We start from the raw sequence: 17,176 nt of genomic DNA on the forward strand, positions 1-17,176 counted from the left end.
GGCACCAAAACAATAGTCGTAGTTCCACCTATCATAAAACCCCGTGTTTTTTCAAGACACGTGTCTTCCCCGTGTGTCAAAAAACCCGGGGCGCACTTGCACCTATCAGTGGTGTCAGATAATGGTTAATAGCCCCGGCGACAGGTGCGCTGTAGATAGGGAGCTCTCCTGTGTTTCTTTCCAGTTGGAGGGGAATTTCGCATGCGCAATACCGTGGCAACTACACCGCGCCATCTGCCGCCGGATCTTAGAATTCCAATTGCCGTGTTTATCAGATTCCACCTATCGAAAAACCCGTGTTGAACACTGGTCTAAATTAGCCCCCGATTAGCCCCATCGAGCTCGATGGGGCTAATACGGGGATTTGATAGGTGGAAGTACGACTAATGTATGGGCACAACTATAGCACCCAAATGGCAGGTCCATTGAGGACAGCCTTGCATGCAAATGACCATCATTCACCACAAGGCTAATTGAGGGCAGCCACTAAACCCAGAGAACAATCATTTGCAACCAGGCCCAGTGTGGACAGCCATTGCATCTTGACAAGCCTCAATCAGTCACAACCAGCAGGCTCATTGAGGACAGCCATTGCATCCAAACAACCAAGATTTGCAATCGAGTCCATTCAAGACAGCAACTGTACCCGACAACCATCATTCGCAACAAGGTCCGTTCAGGACAGCCACGGCACCGAGACCACCATCATTCACAACCAGACCCATGTTGAGGGCAGCCACGGCGCCCAGACCACCATCATTCACAACAAGGTCCGTTGAGGACAGCCATGGCGCCCAGACCCCATCATTCACAACAAGGTTCATTGAGGACAGCCACAGCGCCCAGACCACCATCATTCACAACCAGACCCATTGAGGACAGCCACGGCACCCAGACCACCATCATTCACAACCAGACCCATTGAGGACTGGCATTGCATCTAGAAGGGCATCATTCACAACCAGCAGGCCATGACAGCACTGAAGTCTCTGCATTTGTGTCGGTTTCCAAAATGAATGAAACACTCCGAGATCGGTGAAACTATAGAGTAATTAAGGTCGGTGTGTTACCTTATTGAACAACTTGTTCAGCGTCCTCTGGAGGACGAGATAAGGGGGAACACTGCAAAATGGAAACTCATAAGCTAAACCGGGCGCTAAACGCGTAGTTCGTACAAAGAATAAAACTGACAAAACGATCTTGTCTTGTTTTATTTTCTTCATGAAAAGTTGGTAGATTCGACTTTATTAGACAGTACATGTTTTGTAAGCCATACGAAAAGCTATAAAAGAGCAAAGCACGTAGTATGCAAATGAATTTCATCAGCGATCTTTCAAACAGATTCGGTTTCCGAGACAGCTACATGTAAGTACAAAAGACGATTTACTTTTCATTATCATAAAACAATAAGTCACACAGCATTACCAATAATACAGTAAGTATAAACATCAGTTTGGGCCAACTAACCCCCGGTAGCCCTACCCCCCACAACCACCCCCAATCACTCACAAAATCACCCACATTGTAAAATTTAAGATATCGTTATAAATTGACTCGAGGTATCATAACACTCTTTTGAGAAGAAAAAAAATACGTACAGGCACGACATGAAATTAGTGCAATCTTGTGCATGCTGTGGCCCTATATACATCAATTAAAATCATCCAAAATTATGTGCTTATAAATCTATTTGATAAGCGTAAATATCACAGTCCATTTTGACATCCGTCATCGTAGACAATAAACTATGTGGCTCTGCACTAAGAAAACACACCATCCCCATACAACATAATGGGGCCAGAGCGCGCAGTGGCGTAGTGGTTCAAGTTCTTCCATGTCAGAGTTCAAAGGTAAAGCGAACGAGTAGCGTCCACCGAAGGCTCTGGGATGATGATCATACATGCCATGCCGATCCACCGCCGTTGTGCGTATGTCCATCCTTCACCGCCGATAACTCCACCCTGATCGGCCGTCAGAAAGGATGTTACTTTATCGGTAGTCTCCCTGCATTCCCTTCCTTTCCCACGCGTCCTCTGTCGCGACAACACTAACATTACACTCACTCGTGGTTGTCGCACGAGACGTTTGATTAGCCACCCGTTTATGACGGTGCGTCCGACAGATGACCTGGCGGGAGTTATCGGCGGTGAAAGGAGGAGAATTTAGGACTGATATTCACCGCCGGTAAGTCGGTATGTGATCATAACGCTGTCAGCATGGACCTCTCCGTGGAAACGCGCTCCATGTACGTACATTTGTACATACAAAATCTTTATTTAAACGGTACTCAATTAGAGTCGCCACTTACTGAAAGCCTCCCCCGCCACCACCACACACACACACACACACATCTCACCCATTTGACCAGGCCAATGGCCATGAGAAAAAGTCAAATACGACAAGCACCCTAATGTAAAATCCAAACCTACAGTAGGTGAACGGCGAAATATTGCCACCGGAGTTCCAGATACCCAATTATCATCTTCATTCTATCAAGCTGTAGCATACCGTGGTTGTGCTGTCGACTACCCTTACCGATCCTAAACTTAAACCGTTTTGACATCGGATAGCAGACTTCTTATTCGTACTATACCAATCATAATGCTGCGGAGAAAAGAAAATATGCATCGAGTGTATGTATCTGTCATGGGAATAAAATATGAGCATATTCTACACTCGGGTACCGCTTGTGCACGATTCCATTCGTTGTATTGACTGACACGTGCTTGTACACACATGCATTCTGCTTTATCTCGTACTACCATTCCTTCTATAAACAAGATATACACGAACATACACAATCCACAACCATAAATGCTTCAAACTGCATTAACCTCATGCTTATCACTACCCAAAGGGTCAAAAGAATTCTTAATTTTTTCATCCGAATCTCCCTTATCTGATGGTGAACACGGCGCATTTTCATTCCCCAATTTGAACTCGTAACCGTTGGCTTCTGCACACGACTCCTTAAGGTTATCACACTCGTCCTCCGGTTTTGACCTCGTATGATTCTGCAGTTCCTCCATCTCTTCCGGCATGGCAACTTCATCTGTGACCTCCATATTCATGGTATTGTTCCTCTTCCATCTTTTGCGGAACTTGGCGTAAAGGAAGATGTAAGAAGCTCCGGAAGCGAAGGTTAGGCCAGCGCATGTTAGGTAGACGTAGATGTAACTTCCCGTTCGATCGTGAATACCCCCTAGAACAGAAAAAATGTCGTGGAAATGATCCATAATGATTGATCAATTGAGGTCGAGAATAAAGTTCCCTTACAGTGGAAGCATCTGTCAGGGTAAGCCATATTAATTTCCATTTCAATCCACGGTCAGACCTACATGTTCCTGCGCATCTGTCATCAGACTGATGTGAGATCCGTTAGTGGTGACAAGACGTAAGGGGGTGGCAACATGTGGCTTTCGCTATGATTGACGGTGACCAAGCTTTTTCTCCAGCAAGTACAGTCACCCGTTCCCGGTCACTTTACTCACCTCCCAATGGTGGCGCAATCAGCTGTCCTAATCCCAGCGCCATGATATTGTAGCCAACAGCCGTTGTCAGTCTCTGCGTAGTGAATAACAGCACCAAGTTTCCTGGAGAGGCCGCCGCCGAGATTCCGCTCAAAAAGCCCCGGAGGCCTGCGATCACAGCTAAAGCAGGGTAGGAAGAGGCAACAAATGGAAATATCAAGTTCGACCCTCCCATTACGAACACAATCAAACTTATGGAAAGAAGAGGGTTAAGAATGAATCGGTCCACAAGCAAGCCACCTAATATTCGAGATGGAATCAACACAGCACCCATGATTGTCAAAAGTAACCCACTTTCTGATTTACCATGTCCATTTAATCTGGCAAAGTCTGGCAGGATTGACGGAAAGTTGAAAAGGTCTACATGCCATAAGAGTTCAGCTAAAAGATATGCCCACAGGTACCACTTCTTTAGCAGACCTACATCACAGATAGGAGGTCGTTTGGCAGTAGCGCTAATGTACTTCTTTGGCAGTGGCCGAAGTAAGGCACCGGCCACACAACACTGTAGCCAGAAGCACCCCAGGATCAACATGGTCCCTCTCCAAGTGAACGCCTTTATACAGGCATCGAATACAGGAGGAAACACCAAGTAGGCAATGCCTCCCCCTGACATGGCTATAGTGGAAGCAGTGGCTCTCTTCTTGTCGAAGTAGAGAGCCACTAGAGACAGCGAAGCGATTGTAGCGAAACCAGTTCCAATACCTGGAAGAAAAGATTATTGCTTTTACACTATAACAGGCTGTTTGAACGTAGCATACCGTATCCAAAAGGCTAATTGGCAGTTCAAATTAAGTTGAAAGTTAAAAACCGTCTTCGTAGAACATGTCGAAAAGTCAATCTGAGGTAGAGTCTTCGTTGCTCAAAAGGAACAGTCACTATTCAGTTATTTTATCCCAACAAATGCAAGTTTTTACTTTTGGCGAGCATCGTTCCGCACAAACAAGGTCAACAGTTATTCTCACGGGCCTGGTATCAATTTGTGTAATTATGTCATATCATCACTGAAAACTTAATTGGCGAAAACAAACATAGCGTACACAATTGACACCACACATGCAGGTACTTTTGTTTGTAAACTTAGTTGAGAGGACTTCATAATAGTACATAGACCTACCTCCAATGATGCCAAAACTGACGTAGAGGAAGTAGATACTGTTGGCAAAGGCACTCATCGCCATTCCCACCGCTCCTGCAATAGCGCCCAATATCACCACCGCGCGATGACTGAACTTATTTGCAAGTATACTGGAGACTGGTCCTGCAAACAAGAGCCTTATCGTTAAAAGCAATGTTTGTTTAATACAGTGTCACCCCTAATGAAAATGCCAGCCACCTTTGGTTTATGAGACACTCTTTACTCCCAAATTCCAACTCCTGGCGAGAAGGCAGTTTGTACCCTCTATTCAACATGCTGGCGGCCGCATTGGAAAGAGGTTACCAGCAGGCCTCCACCCTTATCTTCAGTTCACGAGGCGGACTTACTAGGCCATCGGACTCGGTCATAACTACCATATGAGACAGTTTTTGTAACTGGAGGACTGGGAGAAATGCCAGTATGCAATACCGAAGTTTAGTGTCAGTGCAGATAGTATCCTTGACATGTACACCTCACCTGCTATCGATATAGAAACTAAAACAAGGCCCCCGATCATGGACGTGGTCGTCCTGCTCTCTCCGAAGTAGTCCAGCCATTCTATGTAGATGACGCCATAACAATTGACAGTTCCGTACACAAGGAACATGGAGTAGAAGCTAGAAGCCGTCACCACCCATCCCCATCCTCCATCCGGGCAAGTTGATGACGCTGGTGCTTCTCTCTTGACACTTTTGGTAGAATCTGCCTTCATCATTCCATTGCTCTGGAAAGGATTTGCAAATAACTTGGTTTGGTGTGAAACCAAGTGTCTTGCATTGAGACACTAGCTTGCACCTTTTCAAGGAAGCCTATGAAATTTAGTTTTCTCCCGACGGATATACCTACCAGTTTATGGAAGAAATGTTTTGGGGGAAGTAGCGCTCTAGAATGTTTTTTTTACTTACATTCGGAACAGCTTTGAAATTTGATTGATTGCTTGACAATACACTGTTAAGTGGTTTGGTATCGTACTGCAGGAACACGGGTTTATTCAAATTCACCCTGTGTTGACTATCTCTTTTGCTCACACTACGACGACATGGTTCGATCAAACATTGATATCAACCATTCTTTTTAAATCCGCTAATGGATATATCATGGCGAATAGGCATTAATTAAGACCCAGCGCATGTTTCCTCCGGAATCTCTGGTTTCCTCAGACGTTACATTACATATCGTTTGTCGAGCTAATGGTGTCCAAGTCGACGCCCAACTTGATATAAAACAAACTCGGCCAGACCGTACATTTTGATAAGATTATCGTAGGCCTGAAGCTGAGAAATCAATAATGGACTGTTCTTTGGATCGATAAGTGGACAAGCAGTGATAGTGTTAAAACATTCATAGAAAAACCGATACAGCTCTCAATATATATATTAATCTGGTAGTGTGTTTCCTTTGCTCCGGTGGGAACTGCGGAATTGAATATTCTGATAAGGTGGCCAACCAAGACCAAAATGGGCAGCGGAGAACATTGGAGGCCATGCTCTCGGTGGATAGAACATGGGGAGAGTGGCCTCTTTACGTGTCTTAGACTTAGTCGGCAAACGGAGAATGAACTAAACAGTCCGAAAAACAAATGCAGGTAGATGTCGCTCGTCAGCGTGGTTGGCAAGACATCTGGGAGAGGAAGATTCCAAAAGCAAACCCAGCCACCGAAGTCGGAAGGGACCAGCCAGTTTGGCAGGTAATAAGAACAGGGTCCCCGCTGACTCACTAACCCATACTGAACTTCTGCACGCTGTCTGGAAGGTGAGCAATGTCAATGTATTGAGGGTCAAGCTGAAGTAAGGCAGAATGAGATGTACCTTAATATTCCTTTTTGTTTTTTTCCTCTCTTACACAAACGCTTCACATACCAGAGGTTTCAATATACTCACTGTTTCTCAGGATGCTGATGAAGGAATTGTTTTTGTGCAGTTCGGTTCCTGCTACGGACCGTTCGAGAGACTGATACCGAGCATGACACGACTTTGGACTATTCTGATGGCATGACCACTGCCGGTCAGTGACATCGTTTTTGATAAACGGCATGCAGGCAGATGGAAAAGGCTGCACAGTTTTCCCACTGATTATCTTGGCCACCCTTGTCGCCAAGCTTTGGTCAAGGCACAGAATGGATGGACCACATGAAGCCCACATTTTCCCGCTCCGAACGTCACCATGTTGCCACAAGTCCCCGCTACGAACGTGCGGCCGACAAAACGCCGGGTTAAAACTCCTAGAAGTGCTTAGGCGTAACGTATATCTTAAGAGCAACCAGCCTACTCTAAGCGTAAATCAAGGAATGATAGCAACTCGTAGTTGGTCTACATGGTGTATGCGATGCTTTGGCAACAGACTAAGACTACACTGTACTAGGTAGCCAGGCCACCATCACGACCAGCGCCAACCCGACGAAAGGAGGGCTCGAGCCTTTAACAAGAACGCGCTTACCAGACCTCTGTACCAGTAGAATCCATCTTTGTTTTCACGCGGTTGTTTCTGACTCAGTACAGCACTCCAGCCCCAGTGCGTTTGTACACAGTGAAAGCATGTTGATCAGCTGGTGTTGCCATTCTCCAGGCACCCAGGAATCTGAAGGATGCGATGCGTGAGACTTAACTTACCATGGTCTCCATCACTTCCTGTGATGTGAATGCCGCCATCTTGTCGTCTGCTAAAACTGATCAAAATTGGTGACTCTCCCAGTCCGTTTCATCAGTTATTTTTCAGTCGAAGTGAAGTCAACTCCCGCGTTTTGATTCTAACAGCACTAGTACACTGATAAGGATCCTTTTGTACTTGACCCAAGCAGAACTTGAAGAGGTTATATCTGTTCAATACAACTTCCGGCATGGCTCACCGACCTATCAAAATTTGGTGTCGTGTCCACCAACGCACCCGGTGTCCTGGTTCAGTTAGTCCAACTGTTTCTAGCGCAATTTCATCGACTGGTAGACTCTAGTGTACGTGTGATATCTGGTTATAATACCTCAGCGAGCTAGACTGTACACCGACACAGAAGGCTCAGAAAATCCTGTTTCCATGACATCCGTTTTGTTGTTGAATTTCATGTAGACCATTCTTCTGCAGCTGGTATGAATTATAGAGAGCACAGTACACAGAGTTGCACGTATTGTTGTATTCCTTTCTCGAACCTGCAAGGAAATCATGTGAATCGATTATCATCAGTGGAGCTGGTTTATGTATATATGCATCAAGGCCTTCATTCCGCTCAACATATTCCCAGGCACTAATGAATCATGCAGCTTCAAGGCTGCACCAGTAGGCTTATGATATTACACACTTATACGTACATTGGTATGTAATAACTGGATTTTGAATAAAATATGTCACCATGACCTGATTACTGGTAATGAGAATTCCTGTTTTTCGATCATCTTGGTGTGCCAGAGGATGGTAGATATGGGCGAGACTTTTTGTCGATACTGCGGTATACATTGAACCTTACAACGTTGGTTACTCTAAGATTGAACCGTACATATGTATTTCTTAACATTGAGAATATGCCTGACATGTCTGATTTCTTCGAATGCTTACAAATAATTCAGGTCAAACGCTTAGTTTTGCTTTTGGATCGAAAAACCAATTAACAGAACTGTAAGGGGTCAATGACAGTTTTTATCAAACTAAACTACATGTACTCTTCACTCTCTTCGATAAGCAACAAATCATGTGTCGGTATTTTCCCACACACCACATGATGCCCTTTTGATGACTAACATTCATTGTGCGCAATAATGAGGAATGTCTCCTATCATCTATATAGGTCAATATTGATTTCTAAGTAAGGCCAAACAATTGATATACTAATAATGGATGGATATCTGGGGCTGCTGTCTCATGTCGGTATGGATTGGGTACTAACTGTTAATGGCACAGTACATCCATAAAAAAATCCACTGCATGTGTGTACAATGAGTTCTCACTCAATATGAACAGCAGGCTGCTGTTCATATTGTCTGTGACCTAATGGAATTTAAAAACCACAAAGGCCTATAAAACGGCGACAGTGGAAACCATCTCTGAATAGACTTAGAACCTGTTCTTAAGTTCTAACGGTGGCTTAGCCTTATGATAATGATATCGTACATACATACGGTCGATTTTCTATGGATGTACTGTGCCTTTAACAGTTAGCACCCAATCCATACCGACATAAGGCAGCAGCCCCAGATACTGAATGATCAATGAATTGTGATCGTAATGTCAACTCGTGTAATTAGGCCCGTACTATTTTATAACTTTGTCCTGGCAATCAGTACAAAATCATCTATTTTCCTGTTAGTCTTATTCAGAGTCATGTGCATACCCAATACCTAATCAACTCAATCATTCAACAGCAGAACCCATGATCGATTATGACCACTTTCGATTTGATTGTCGAATCGAGGAATCTATTTCAATGTCATGAATATTTAGTTTATCTCCCAGCAATTATTACCATCTCAAGCGTTGAGCTGCTCTCACTAGCATCACGAATGCAAGTAGGGGTTTTCCAGTAAAATGATAAACAAATCAGCCAGATGGAGTTTTCTCATTCATTTCGCTGAAAAAACCCTTTCCGGGTGTATATATTTATGTTGGCCGAAAAATCTTCAAAGACCAAGAGCTCAAAAAGCCTTTATTTCTACGACCGTACGCCTACTATAACTTAATAGAAATGATTTTTGAAATGTAACTTTACCTGCAGCCGTTGAATAGCAGGGTGAACAGATGGGCGACGTGACTAAGTGACGGCGACGAGAGATAACCAAATCTCTTCAAGCCTGACGAATCTTTCTCTCAAACTTCCTCCTCCTGCAAACAGCTGATCGGACACAATGGGAGTCGTATAGGACAGTCATGACGGTATATAAACTAGTCAAGTATAGACCACTTAAATGCGAATATACTCGACCTACGTACTTTAAGGGCCTACTGGTATATACTCATTCACTGTTACGGCATTGTTGACGCTTGAATTAGGCCGACTTGCGATATACTCTGCGGGCCACCATATTTGCATTGTTGATAGGATATAATGCACTATTCTATCATCAGATACCGTGCGAAGCGATGAAAATATTTCTTATTTTTTGTGATCAGTATTGGTCCTGGGTTGCAAAATTATTTTAAGGATGCACTTGAAAGATATACCAGGGGACATATCTACTTCTCAATCCTGCGTCTCGCTGCACATAAGCTATATCAAGAAGTCTTTATTTATTCTTGCCTATATCTATACAAATATACAGATTTAAGGAGAGAACCAGCCGCATATATCCGGAAGAATCGACCCCTAACAAATCTGAACCTTTCTCTCAGACCGGTGCTCGCTGGCCCGCCCCATGACAACATTTCGTCAGCCTCGGCGGACTACCTTTACCGAGTCGAGCCTCTTGTTTTTTCTCAAGAATTTAATGTCACTTGGTAGACTCTGGTTCTCACCACCTCACATACCTTGTAGATCTCGCTATTTGGCCTCACGCCAGAAACATACTGTGTAGACGCTAAGTTGGTTCAAATAGGCCTTATCCTTTGTCCTGTTCGATTCGCCGCACATGTAGTAAACCTACACCAACGGATGATATAACCTGATTGCATTTATTGATTTGGTATAAGAGATAAATACACGTAATATGGACTCTGACCAAATATACATGCATCTACATAGAGAGAAAGAATCGTCTTATGAAAAAAAAACAAAGAAGAAATGTCTGTTTCGCGTTCGTACAATAGTCCATTCGATGAGAAGTTTACGTCGCGACACCAACATAATGTCTGCTGTATATTTACATTTGATTCACTACGAGACGTGTGCCGTTACATATAGTTAAGCATTATGAAGAGGAAAAGCTCATAAGTAAAGTACATGTGTACAAATCATAAGTTGAATGCATATGAATATTACCACCCTGTCCCCTTTAACCACGATCTTTATTCTACTCGGAGACAAGTTTTGAGAAGAAGACTTTACAATCGATTAAGAGTTTACATATAAATTACATTTTGTATCACCCTGAAATCCTGCAACACGGTTGCAGCCCAGCAATTCGACTCACTGGTATCGATGGGTCGTGAAAACGAGGGCGACATATTTACCAACCAAAGGAAGCTCAAACTAAGTCAACATCACTAAAGGAAGCCTTTATGATCGTTTAAGCTGTCGCCATTATCAAACTGAACTTGTGTCCGATGGTTCAAGTTTCTGACTGCTGCGTTCCGACTAACTCTCCTCTGTTTGCGTAGACGTAATCCTCAACGCTTTCATCAGGTATGTTGAGCGTTTCCAAAGCCTCCGAATCGACGAAATAATACTCATCATTCTTCAACTCCGTTGAGTGGTCGCTGGGTACTGTACGCCTCGATTCCATCGAATACGTAGCACTACCCGGGGTCGCCGGTCTGCTAGACGTCGTGACGTAGGAATGGGCCACGAACTTTCGCGGGGAAGACGGGCTATCCACATCAACCGATTCAGTTGGAGTGTCGACAACTAGTGTGGACTTCGTGAAGACGGTCGGAGGAGAAACAGTGCGGATCAACTCCGGGGATTGCGGTGACACGAGCTTTTGCCTGGTATCAATGAAGAGCGTCTCAAGAGGATGTGTTACTTTCTGTCTTGTGTACATTTTGGCGTCAGCACCGTAAGAAGGTGTTACATATTGCGCATGATGACCATCGACTTGCGGGTTCGCTTGACTGGTTGAGACGTACGCGTATCCTTGTTGTACCCCATCGTCGTCGTCGAAAAGCGGATTGATGTTCATGTCGTCCGGCCTGTCGTATTCATCATGCAGCGGTTGGTCGTGCTGCGCCTTATTCAACAGCTTTCCCTGGACCAGGGCGCCAAGGTAGACTTTCTTGTTCTGTAGCACATGGACTGGTTTGCTTGTTCTGACGTCCTGATCTTCTACACCTTCGTGCTCAGTATCGATATTCGCCTCGTAGATAGATGTAGCATGGTGCGCCGAACTATCAAAGGTACTCTCACTTGCACCGCCGTCAGTATACATGGTATTCGATGTGTAGATCCGTGGAGACGGTCCCCTACTTCCGTCGAAGGGCCCTGGAGATGGCTGACGACTTCCGTCACAGGGCCTTGGAGAGGGTACATATAACCCACTCTCCTCCTCGGGCGCCGTCACTACGAAAGTCGGGGTAGGGCTACGGCATATCCGGAGCGTCCCATCATGATGGATGTTTGCCTGGTGGTTTTGACTCAAGCCAAGATGGTACGTGCTGACTTGATTAGTTTCCTCGGACACTTCTGCTCCTTGGACATAATCACATGGAGTTGACGCACGTGAGCCAAACTCAGATCCAAATTCCATTTCCTGGATAATTTCCCCCTCTTCCCACTCATGCCAATGGTCGCCGACAATAGCTGGGGCATCGTGCGGGAATCCATGAGAAAACGCAATGTAGCTGTGCTCTTTATCTCCTTGGTCGAGATGGTCAGCGCTGAAATCATCCAGCTCGATATGATCACTTACATTCAGACACGGGCTACCTTTTTCTTCTCTTGTAGCCTGACCCTCGAGGCTGGTTTGATCATTGCAAAGGCCCTTGGCATCCTCATCGGGGACCTGTAGTCGTAAGCTGCTGCGTGCTGGTCCACCTGGCTTCAGGTGAAGACTGCTGCGTGCGAAACCCCCATGCCCAAAGAAACCTGAAAGAATAAAGAGTCCTGAAATCAAAGGTACTGGTACACTGAAAATTCCGAGACCACTTTTCAGGAGATACAGACAGACGTACTTCGTGACATTCCAAGTCACTGTTATTTTATGAAGGGTGTAAGAAATGTAGATTTGGTGAAAACACCCTGGGAAAGTTTAGGCTGAGGGAAATACGGCATGAAGTATGTACCGGTACTGGAGTAAGTAGAGCACATTTGTCATTTACCAATTGAATGTTGTCTCTCTGTCTTCAGATACTTACTCATACTTTTGTTTTTCTGTTTGATCACGACTTGGGTTTGTTCGTGGACCAACAGCCCATGATATGGTTGTGGGGGCTCAGGTGCCACACACCCGACGGAAGCTGCCATCACATCTTCCTCCAAGGTGGCACCACTCTCCACATGCTGTCTTTCAGCAACTACAACTTCATCCTCGAAAACTAACGCTGCGTTGTATTCACCACCTTCTTCCTCCAAGGTGGCGCTCCCATCGTTTACAGTCATCGTCCTTTCCTGGTGGCGTCCTATCATACTCTCCACATGTTGTCTTTCAGCAGCCACAACTTCATCCTCGTGAACGAAAGTTGCGTTGTATTCACCACCTTCTTCCTCCAAGTCGACGCCACTTATGGTGGCGCTCCAATCATCAGCAGCCATCGTCTCTTCGTCCTGGTGTCCTATCATACTCTCACTATGGTTTCTTTCAGCCAATACAACTTCATCCTCGTGAACGAAAGTTGCGTTGAATTCATCATCTTCGGCAGGCTTTTCACTACAACGCCTGAAAGATATCGACGGAGCGTTGTAGCGAACTCATTTTGGTGAAGAATTTGTTTAGGGTTCGTCATAGAATATTTGAAGAGCTGAGCCTGAACCGCCATTTCACCAAAGCTACTGCACTTTAATCCCGACGCCGAAATGATAGGCGATCAATGATTTTTCATGCGTATAAAGAATTTGAATTGAAAAGCATTTATCATTAGGTACACGACCAATGATTTAATGACAATTTTAAGAAAAAAACCCGAATGTAATTACTTTGTTATAAAACTACGTGGCATACTTACATTCCAGCGAAAATGGAATTTGCCTTCATATTCTCAAAAACTTCCTTTCTCTCATGGTGCGTGTATCTACCTCGATTTTTCCTGTCAATAAGTAAATCAGAAGTACAAGTGATGATGTTATATAGAACTTTTTGAAAGTATCAGATGTTCGTATGAGCCACATTTTATTTTCACATTGGACTCCACGGCAGCGGTTGAGATGTAATGGCTGATATGATTCTCAATGGAAATTTGAGCAGCTCAGATTTTTTTATCGGATATGGAATCAACTTACGAAGGACAATCTGACCTTCTTCTGCACTAATGATGATGATGATGATGACGATGATGATGATGATGATAACGACGATGATGATGATGATGATGACTGTGATGACGATAATAAAACATTCAAACATACCCGCAAAAACAACACAGGATACAGCATAGGACAGCGAAGCAGAGCAGGAGCAGGCCGAGGAGGATCAGGAGGATCCACCACATTGGCCCAATCTCCTTTGTCTCTTTGTGTGAACCATGGGCTGATGCGGTCGGCAGCTGGCATGCTTTCTCGTCTGCAATCAGGATTACATTGTAAATAAACATATACTGGCTGCTCATAAACTTATTTTATCCAATCTACATTGATTCAATGGGTGGAATCACCGGATCAAATACTGATAATGCAACATCTGGTTTCAGAAACCCCAAAATAGCCTAACATAAGCGTACAGTTTGGTCAGAAGCTGGTACAAGGTCAACACCGTGACGTGGAACTGACCTTTTGAAGCTACGAGTTTGTCAGATGCCACTGTTGGATCACATACATAGCACCCTGTTTTACCTCCCACTCCTTTTCCGGCTGCATAACATTTACCATCCACATAACATGACGATTTCTGAAATAGAAAGCGTTTCGGGAAATGAATATACATGTAGTACCATTGAAATTAATTCATCGACAAATCACTCTTAAAACGTCCAGAGAAATCGTCTGTGAAGTTGCTTCTGCACAAACTAGGTAAGGGAAATGTTATCTTACCTTTGGTTTACAAGTTAGAGCCCCTATATTACAATCGAAACAAAGTGAGTCGAAGGGCATGTAGACTGGCCCTGCATGTAACCACGTGTTGGTACTAGGATCCTTTGGTATTGGGTGGTAAATGCCTGGCTTTGGGGGTTGGTTTCCGTGGCAGTAGACCTGGTTGTTGTTGTCATATGTGGCAGGAAGTCTCGTAACAGTTCCTGTTCTTTCAAACGGCTTGTCGGTAAAAACCTGTACATGACAAAAATATGGCATTGTTATGAAACGTCTTGTGAAGAACTGCATCTGCATCACATTTTTGATATGAAACTGATACAAGTACAATTTCCACTAATACAGAACAATCTGTTTTTCATACAAAGCGATGTTAAAGTAATCGTTACCTTAATTTCTTCAAAGACACACTCTGGCTTATCTCTGAGGTTTTCACCATTGATAAGCAGGACTGAACAATTCCTCTTTCTCACATCACAGGTCGACCTCGGCTCCACACTCATGAAAGCTGGCTGCTTAGTGGTCTCAATGGAACAGTCACTATTCCCGTAGCCTACCTTACATTTGCACACTCCTGAAGGAAATGGGAGAAGCGGAAAAGTTTATGCGAGAAAAGGACGGAGGAATAAAATTTGCCGGTTAAACGATAGAGATATAATTCGTGTGAAATAGTCACAGAATTCCTTATTTCTGACTTCTATGTATTACTAAAAGAACCTGACCAAGGTCTAAAGTAAATGAAGTAAAAACAGATAACGAGAATTGTAAAGCACCAATACGGGTCTTTAAGAAAGTATTAGTTGAGTAAAAAGAGGGGAACCTGAATGGAGAAGGAGGAAACATTTTGCGTGTCTGTAAGCTAGCGAGAAATTCTAGACTCTACCTGTTTCGCATTTGCCATTACCACTACAGCCAAGTGGGCATGTCTTCGGGAAGACTGGCGGAGTGCCGTTAGCTTGTGGCATCTTGATCATATTGTTCCTACAGCTTTCAATGGCGGTGCCGATGGCATCCTTTACAAATCTTGTGTCACCTGTTCTCTGAAATAAGACAAATTCGTCAGATATGATCATGGCTTATATGTTTCGTAGATCTTTATTGCCACCCTTTTTTATCAGTATTTTTTAGGACTTTTTGTTGTACTAACCAATCTGATGACCCTAATAATGCTTTTCCTATGTAGAATTGAAACAATCAGAGGGGAGACTACACGAGATCTTATTTAACACAGTTACACAGTACAAAGTTTGAAAAGTTCGGATTCAGGGGATACCACTAACCTTAATACCATAAAGACAAGAGTTTCTAATGCGTGTCATATTAGCTCCAGGGACGTCCTGACATTTGTTTAAAACATCACTGTAGTATGTAGTAGTGTCGTTCACCAGTTCAGCACAGAACTTTATAATCTGAGCCTCCGTTGTCCAGTTACCTTTGGGGAGATTGAGATTCTGTAAAAGAGACTTTCATCTGTTATTTACCAACACGACACACCTGGCTTCATTGTTACATCATTGATTAGACCCTCGCTTTACTTGTCACAGTAGACTGGCGGAATGGGTTGTGAAATTAGGTGTCTTTTTCTCCTCTGTCAAAGGCCTTGTGCAAGGATTCGTGCTAGTATATCATAGTAAACATGTACGAAACATGTAAACATTCAAGAATGTCGAGAAATTCAGGTATAAGTGTACTATAAGTGAAACTTTTGGAATGAAAAAAGCTTCAAAAACGTCAAGGCAACCCTGCTTCTTGCTTGGAGAGCCACCTTGATAAATGTTCAGAGACATACCGCGGGCGGAGGATTCTCGTTTACAGTGATGGAAGGCAGCGATCGAGGTGATAGTGATTGAAGATTGGCCGCGGATTCTTCGGCCGTCCAGTTGACGACGTCAGTCACGTCCTTGAAGGACTTATCTACAAGAGAAGCGTGAATACGATCTGATGAATTGATGTACAAAGTTCAGTAAAGGGTTGCTTTGATAGCGATAGTATAAACTGTTTCTCATGTGAATAGGGACTTCAACAGAAATATACAATCACAGCTGACCTGGCTGCCATCGTTTAGTCATTTAAGCGCAGCATGGTTTCCTGATCCAATTAATACAGTCTCGACTGCAATCAGGACACCTCCCTATTAAAGACACCACTGTAAAAGCATCTTAAAGCGAGCATAATTTTGTTAGAAACTGGGGTACAAATTAAACGGTGAAAGTGGGTAGCTTCTTTACTCAATATCAAACCCATCCTCACCCCAGTTCACGTTGCTGAAATCTCCACTGGTTGGACTACAGTTTGGTGAATTGGGTTTCCCTGGAGACATGATGCACTGACAATAGCTAATGACACCCATTGGCTCCGGCTTCACGCCGTAGAATATTGAGTCCTTGACGGTAGCTATTCGCTGTGCTTCCATGAAGTCTAAGGGTTGGAAAGCGGTCCCGTCAGCACGGAGGAAGTCCTTCTCGCCGTTAGAGTCAAATAACCCGCATAGACCTGGAAAAGTGAATTGGGCCCGTGATTTATAATGTATCAACATCGAAATGGTCGTTTCTGGTTCAAACAGCACTCAAAATGTTCCTGCTATGTGAGTGGGAGTTTCGACTGGGCAGGCCAACGTACCTTTTGTGTTCAAAAAGTCCTTTGGTGAAGGACTGATGATGACATTGATGGCACTGCCGGTGACAAGTATGTCAACGGTAGCGGTTGTTGGCAGGACGATCTGAAGACAGAAAGAAATGAAAATATGAATAACTGAGT

At 44.0% G+C, this 17,176-nt stretch overlaps 2 protein-coding genes across 2 annotated transcripts; both read right to left on the reverse strand.

The window, feature by feature from the left end:
- Positions 1 to 1,187: 1,187 nt before the first annotated feature.
- Positions 1,188 to 9,557, reverse strand: LOC135489835 (monocarboxylate transporter 13-like). The gene is made up of 6 exons (XM_064775395.1): positions 9,359 to 9,557; positions 7,278 to 7,808; positions 5,146 to 5,392; positions 4,648 to 4,791; positions 3,492 to 4,235; positions 1,188 to 3,202 (listed from the first exon to the last, which is right to left on the reverse strand). Exons 2-6 carry the CDS (start codon positions 7,314 to 7,316, stop codon positions 2,820 to 2,822), a joined length of 1,557 nt encoding a protein of 518 aa, XP_064631465.1. The 5' UTR covers positions 7,317 to 7,808; positions 9,359 to 9,557; the 3' UTR covers positions 1,188 to 2,819.
- Positions 9,558 to 10,245: 688 nt separating this feature from the next.
- Positions 10,246 to 15,766, reverse strand: LOC135489826 (uncharacterized). Its single transcript, XM_064775384.1, has 9 exons — positions 15,700 to 15,766; positions 15,303 to 15,459; positions 14,809 to 14,993; positions 14,423 to 14,656; positions 14,162 to 14,279; positions 13,802 to 13,955; positions 13,402 to 13,482; positions 12,595 to 13,115; positions 10,246 to 12,325 (listed from the first exon to the last, which is right to left on the reverse strand). The coding sequence occupies exons 1-9, from the start codon at positions 15,736 to 15,738 to the stop codon at positions 10,854 to 10,856; spliced, it is 2,961 nt and encodes a 986-aa protein (XP_064631454.1). The 5' UTR covers positions 15,739 to 15,766; the 3' UTR covers positions 10,246 to 10,853.
- Between the last annotated feature and the right edge of the window lie 1,410 nt (positions 15,767 to 17,176).

This window comes from Lineus longissimus, chromosome 6, assembly GCF_910592395.1.
Source record: "Lineus longissimus chromosome 6, tnLinLong1.2, whole genome shotgun sequence".
Lineage (NCBI taxonomy): Eukaryota > Metazoa > Nemertea > Pilidiophora > Heteronemertea > Lineidae > Lineus > Lineus longissimus.

What these genes read in the sequence shown, in the direction of transcription:
- LOC135489835 (XM_064775395.1), bottom strand. Translation starts at nt 7,316, where the DNA reads ATGGCGGCATTCACATCACAGGAAGTGATGGAGACCATG. An exon ending in AGGAAGTGATGGAGACCATG is followed by an intron (nt 5,393 to 7,277) that starts GTAAGTTAAGTC and finishes AATCCTTTCCAG; the next exon opens with AGCAATGGAATGATGAAGGC. An exon ending in AGTTTCTATATCGATAGCAG is followed by an intron (nt 4,792 to 5,145) that starts GTGAGGTGTACA and finishes TCTTGTTTGCAG; the next exon opens with GACCAGTCTCCAGTATACTT.
- LOC135489826 (XM_064775384.1), bottom strand. Translation starts at nt 15,738, where the DNA reads ATGACACGCATTAGAAACTCTTGTCTTTATGGTATTAAG. An exon ending in CTTGTCTTTATGGTATTAAG is followed by an intron (nt 15,460 to 15,699) that starts GTTAGTGGTATC and finishes GTCTTATTTCAG; the next exon opens with AGAACAGGTGACACAAGATT. An exon ending in CAAACTCGTAGCTTCAAAAG is followed by an intron (nt 13,956 to 14,161) that starts GTCAGTTCCACG and finishes TCCTGATTGCAG; the next exon opens with ACGAGAAAGCATGCCAGCTG.